The sequence below is a fragment of the Antrostomus carolinensis genome, unplaced genomic scaffold, assembly GCF_000700745.2.
Source record: "Antrostomus carolinensis isolate BGI_N321 unplaced genomic scaffold, ASM70074v2 scaffold22957, whole genome shotgun sequence".
NCBI lineage: Eukaryota > Metazoa > Chordata > Aves > Caprimulgiformes > Caprimulgidae > Antrostomus > Antrostomus carolinensis.
The window spans coordinates 73,919-79,918 of record NW_010325654.1 but is presented as its reverse complement, the minus strand read 5'-3'; the positions used below and the strand labels follow the sequence as shown (position 1 = coordinate 79,918).

The following is a 6,000-nucleotide window of genomic DNA, read 5'->3' as shown; positions in this document are numbered from 1 at the left end:
CTTCCAGGAGAGAGGCCTGGGTACCTTATGTCTCTGCCCAGCACTACTGTGCTTTGTCACCTTGCCTAGAAGATGCCTTCTTGTTTTCTTGCCTGTCTTTGTATTTTCTCCCAAGCTCTTTGTTTGCAACCTTGTGCATTAATCCCCATGTGTCTCACTGTCCGATTGTATATACTGCTTTTTTCTGTCCCAGAGCATTTGCCTCATGGATTCTCCACCCTCTGCTCTTCCCCTGCCTCTCTCTGCTCACTGTGTCCTAACCCTGCTCCAGCACTGCCCCTGGGTTATCCAACATAAGCCCCAGGTACTGAGAGTGTTCCTACTGCCCCTGAGTTATCCAACATAAGCCTCAGATACTGAGAGTGTTCCTACTGCCCCTGGGTTATCCAACGTAAGCCTCAGATACTGAGAGTGTTCCTACTGCCCCTGGGTTATCCAACATAAGCCTCAGGTACTGAGAGCATTCCTACTGCCCCTGAGTTATCCAACATAAGCCTCAGATACTGAGAGTGTTCCTACTGCCCCTGGGTTATCCAACATAAGCCTCAGGTACTGAGAGTGTTCCTACTGCCCCTGGGTTATCCAACATAAGCCCCAGGTACTGAGAGCATTCCTACTGCCCCTGAGTTATCCAACGTAAGCCTCAGGTACTGAGAGCATTCCTACTGCCCCTGGGTTATCCAACATAAGCCTCAGATACTGAGAGTGTTCCTACTGCCCCTGGGTTATCCAACGCAAGCCTCAGGTACTGAGAGCATTCCTACTGCCCCTGGGTTATCCAACGTAAGCCTCAGGTACTGAGAGTGTTCCTACTGCCCCTGGGTTATCCAACGTAAGCCTCAGGTACTGAGAGTGTTCCTACAGGTGTTGTAGAGCCAGGCACTGGAGAAAATTTGGGAACTGCTGAACTGTACAAGAGCAGGGGATCCCCCATCACAGGTCAGCGTTAGTTACCTGTGTGGAGACTCCTGCTGCACATCTCAGGCTGTGTGTTTTGGTCATTTTTCCTGTAAATATGTTCTGGTGAGCTTTTTCTGCATCCTAGCCTGCAAATACTAATTTCTGTGCAGTCAGCTGACTTTCTCAGCCTCCCTTTACGAGGCAAGTTGAGAACGTAAGGAGAGGTACATGTGCAAGATATTTTTTATCAGGAAAATCTTTGCGGTTTATTTGTATAAGTTGGGTGTGTAATATTTATATTTTTCATGCAAGTGTTCATAAAAATGTTACATTTGAGTAGGGAACTGAGACTTTCAGTTGTATCAGCAGAAAAAATGGCACAGAAACCTGATCACTGTTTAAAAGGTCATACAATAAGTAATATATATGAAGTTATTTTAGTCTTTGTTGTTGTTGTTGGAAAAGGAAACTGGTGCCCCTGGCTTTAGAAGATGACGGTATTGATTTATTCAAGTATAGGGAAGCCTAATACATACAGTTCATCAGATCTTAAGTAAATCAGTCCTTGTGTCTCTCTTCCTACTGGCAAACTAACACTGGTACTGCTTTTGTTTATAAAGTGCTTTCAGATCCGATAATGGAAGGACATTAAGTAAATCTTTCAATTGAGATGAAGGGGAGGATGCCAACAAGCTGCTAAAACTTGTATTTTATATAAGATGGTTGAGTGACTGGACTTAGAACTTTCACAGTGACTGGACTTAGAACTTTCACTTTATAAATTACTGATAACAGTACGGTAATTAGTGATGGTCTTAAACTGATATGCTCCTTTCCTACAGCTCTAAACTTTAAATTAAGCCTTGTGTATTTCAGTTGAGAATTGTCCCCTTAAGAGCTTTTATCTCTGCATGCCTTCAGGCAAATGAAGTGCTAATTTTGTTTTGGTTTTCAGAGCTGTAAGAATATGAACATAATGGCTGGTGGTTTCAGTGTATATTGTCTTTTTGTATTATTTCTTTCTCTTAACTTTCATTTCAGGAAAATGATCTCTATAACTTTCATTTTGATTTGGATTTGATGTCTTGGGACTCGGATCTTTGGAATATTACAGGCCATGCTTATGCAGGTAATTTACCTTTTGTATTTTGTAGGTGTGACTGCTCCCCCCCACCCCACGAGGGTAAGCTGTTACAACTTTAGGATGTTGGTAACTTATGTGAAACTATTTGATGTCCTGCAGCTTTTAGCTCTGTGATGAGATGTCATACTGTGTACAGGACTGCCCTACAAGCTAAGCTGTTTAGTATCTTTAATCTCGCTATGTTTTCTGCTGTGTCTTGCTTCAGGAATAAAATAGGTGTAGGACAGCACTTTCTTTACCGACCTCCCATTGTTAAACACATGTACAGTGAAATTTCTTTATCTGCCTCTTGCAGATGCAAGCGTGAAGACAGAACCCTTATCACCAGGCACTTCAAGCTGTTCCGTCCCTTCTCCATCATCGGTGGACTCTCCAGTGCAGAATGTGCCTGTATGCAGAAACCTCTATGTAACACAGACAGCAGCAGTCATTCACCACCCACTGTGACAAACAGAAAGCCCAGTGATTTAACTTATGTGACCAACTTCATGGCATAAGGGGAAACAGCTTATTTTTCCAACCCTAGCAAAACCATCTTCCCTTCAGTGATGATTTCCTTCCTCTCCTGCTGTGACCTGTTCTAAAAAGGGCATATTTGGTTGTTTCCCCAGTTGTGTGTATTGGCCTGGTTGCCAAAGAAAATGCCTTGTAAAGTCTAGCAGTTGCTGGCCTCTGCCCCACTTCACTCTGCTGATAAGGAGAGGTACTTCTTTGGTTTTCAGTGGTACTTAACATTGACCAGAAGAAAACCACAGCACAAAACCTGTTTTTCTCCTGTTTGCTGAAGCAGCAGCACAGATGTGATGAAGGGCTGTTTTGCTCTGAACTGCTAGTAGGGACTTTTATGTGTTTCTGAAGGATTAATCACCTGCACTTTCTGTCTGCAGGATGATGTGGACTTCAGCTGTAGCTCCCAGATGTCTCCCATCTCTCTATACAGCAAGAGCTGCAGAAGCCCTGCGTCCCCCGAAGGAGATGGAGAGAAGAAGCCGGCTGTCAGCATCACTTCTCGGTCTGGTATGAAAGACTGAGTTACTTTGATTCCACAGATAATATGCATCTTGTCTTTCATACGGATGTTTTAACTAACAGACACTAGCATATCCTGTCACATCTGACTTGAATTTGTGAGCAGATGTGTCTGTTTTTAACAAGTATTATAGACAGGTTAAAAAAAACCCAAACAACTGCACCAAAAGCTATGTTATTACTGCTTGAATTCTTTGTATCTCTGACTCTTTTTCCTTTCCTAGCAAATAATTCTGCAAAGACTCTGAAGAGGTGTGGTCAGACAGCATCCAGACCTTCAATACAACCCAAGCCCCTTTTGCCTGCTGTACCTGAGGCTCAGGCTAATATTGGCATCCCAGCTAAAACCATCATTATTCAGGCTCTTCCCACGCTTGTGCCACTGCCAAAGCATCAGCCAGTTGTTAACATCCAGCCAGCACCCCCAAAAGGTAGGTGAATTGTCTTGACTGAGCCAGGTCTTGGGGGTAAACACGATGTCTGTTTGGGACCATCGCTAGAATGAAGTTAGCTCGGGCAGGTGAAATGGGACGGGTGGGAAAAAAAAAAGGAGGGTCCTATACACTTTGCTGGAAAAGCTTTGGGCTGAGAAGATGGCCTCATTCCTCTCCTATGAGAAACAGCACTCACCTGAGCATTGTGTGCAATGGAAGACAGCATAGCAAAAGAGACTATGCTGAGCACTGGCCGTTGTGATCCTTCCTGATTTGGAAGGATCTCTAGGGACCCTTTGCTCTCCTGGTGATGGCAAGCGGCACATAAGGTGATGTCAGTGCTATTCTTTTGTAACCAAAGGAACATCCAGGAGAATCACTTAGAATGTCTTGAATGAAGCTTGAAAGCTTGGGAGGAGTGATAAAAGCTTTTTTTTACCCATGTGAAACTCTGCCACAGCATGGTGGGAACATGAGTTTATGGCTTTTTATCGCACTAAACAGCATGAAATAGGATGTTGTGAAATCTACGAAGGTTTGAGAGCCATGTCAGAGGGTAGAATAATTCCCTAGAGCTGCAAGCTGATGTTAACAAGAGGCAAGTGATATCTTGTCCACTGATAATTCTTCATTCCTCCTGTTTCCCTGTAACAGATTTTTGAGGTAGCTTGAGCCTTCATTTCTGAATCCCGAGCATTATTTTACTCTTCAGCTAAGGCAGTAGGGATGTTACTTGGGCTGCTCAAACTGTCAGATGCAGTTGCTCGTTTTCACCAGCTGATGGCTGCAGTCTCTTGCTGTTGACTGTGCAGACAGAGACGTGGAAGGAAAAAGGAGACCAGTACTTAAGGGCATGTATCTAGAATTTATTGCAATAGTGAAAAAATTGTTGTAATTACTAAATGCTCTTCTATTAGGAGTTAAGCCAAGGCTGGGGGTGCTGATATTTGTTACAACATGCCTAAGATTGTTGGACTGCTTAAAAGACAGGTCAGCACAGTCAACGTGACCTAATTCTTATTCTTTCTGATGCTCCAGCTGATAAAATACCATCTGGAATAAGGAATGTTGAGGATATGGATTTTTTTGGATGTAAGTTTAGTACTGTGAAGATCAGTTTCTCCTTTTCCCTGAAGAAAGGTCAGGAGAATAGTTTTTGTGAGGCACTTACAGAGGAAATACTTTTGGGAAAGTATTTCCATGCCATGTATTTACTTTAACTGATGGTATGTTTAAAAATTCTATAGTGCTGCTTCCATAATAAAAACCATAAGGATCTTTGTTAATTGAAATCCCCTGCACATGACAAGTTGGAACTACCAGTTTGAAATATGCTATTATCTTCAAAAGAACATGAGGAATGATGTTTTTACAGTCCCTTTCATAAAAGCTTAAAGGAGGAAGCATGATCTTAGAGTATCACATACTTTATGTGTTAAAAAAATTGTTGAAATAATCACAAATTCACCATTTGAGGTTCTTAAATAGGGTAGTACTAACTTATGATGGTTTTCAAGATTATCACTGCAAAAAAGGAGATCTAATCCTACACCTCATACATAAAAGATCTTGGTGCTAGGTAAATGACTTCATCTTCCAGAAGGCTGGGTAAATGCTTTAGTACATCGTTGTGCATTTTGGTTGGAATGCTCAGTTGGAATGTGCTGTTTCTGAAAGCTGGCGAGGTCATCCTGTTACAAAGGATTAAAGAGACATTCATGTGTTTTCAGACAACAAAATATTACTCAAACACCTGCTTGAGTTAAATGCAATTGTTGGACTGAAATTTCTTGGAAGTGACTGTTTCTAATTCCATTTCAAACTGTCAAAATTACCTCATTTTTTCTGCTCGCTTTTCTTTAAGCTCTGTTCAGCTTGTGCATAAAATTTCTTACTTAAAACATCTCAAAAAAAATTGTGTTTGTCTTAGTGTGAATTGAGGCTTTAACTTATGTTTTGAAAGTGTAACTTGCATTGTTCTTTCTTCTTTATCATCTTTCTCTATGCTGTTTCTGAATTGGTTTGTATAATATGAGTCACTTCTGTATAGTAAGTTTTTCATTGTATACAGCAATAAAGTAGGGGTGGACAAAAGGGAGGAAAAGGCTTGAGGTAAGTTCTTTGAAAAAACTGCTCAAAGTGCATCAAGTGTTAGCAATACTGAAATGAGCTATGCTTCTAACAAGTGCTGACTTTGATTAACTTTGAAGAGCCATTGTGTTTTGGGAGAGCTTGATTTAGTGGATCCCTTTAATATGTGTAGCTTTGGTTTGCAGGATGGATTAAGAGCCCTGCAAACTTTTGAGCTTGAGTTTGTTTGTTTTGGTTTTGTTTGTTTGGGTTTTTTTCATTCCTATCCTGTGGAATATACTAATGCTAAACAATTGGACTTTGAGAAAAATCATGTGGGACAGGAGAGGAAGCAAGGCTTTCTGCCTCCTCTATCAGTATTCACCTGTGCACTGGTCATGTACAAATCCATTTCATTTCATA

The 6,000-nt window shown here is 41.5% G+C and overlaps 1 protein-coding gene across 1 annotated transcript in view; it reads left to right on the top strand.

Annotated features, from left to right (window-relative positions):
- Window positions 1-1,935: 1,935 nt before the first annotated feature.
- Window positions 1,936-6,000, top strand: part of ATF6 (activating transcription factor 6) — a gene marked incomplete at its 5' end in the record, with an annotated part of 77,652 nt that continues 73,587 nt past the window's right edge. Inside the window, 4 exons of the mRNA XM_029085797.1 lie at window positions 1,936-2,029; window positions 2,340-2,434; window positions 2,932-3,061; window positions 3,298-3,504. Coding sequence (XP_028941630.1) covers window positions 1,936-2,029; window positions 2,340-2,434; window positions 2,932-3,061; window positions 3,298-3,504 — 526 coding nt within the window. The remainder of the gene's footprint in view (window positions 2,030-2,339; window positions 2,435-2,931; window positions 3,062-3,297; window positions 3,505-6,000) is intronic.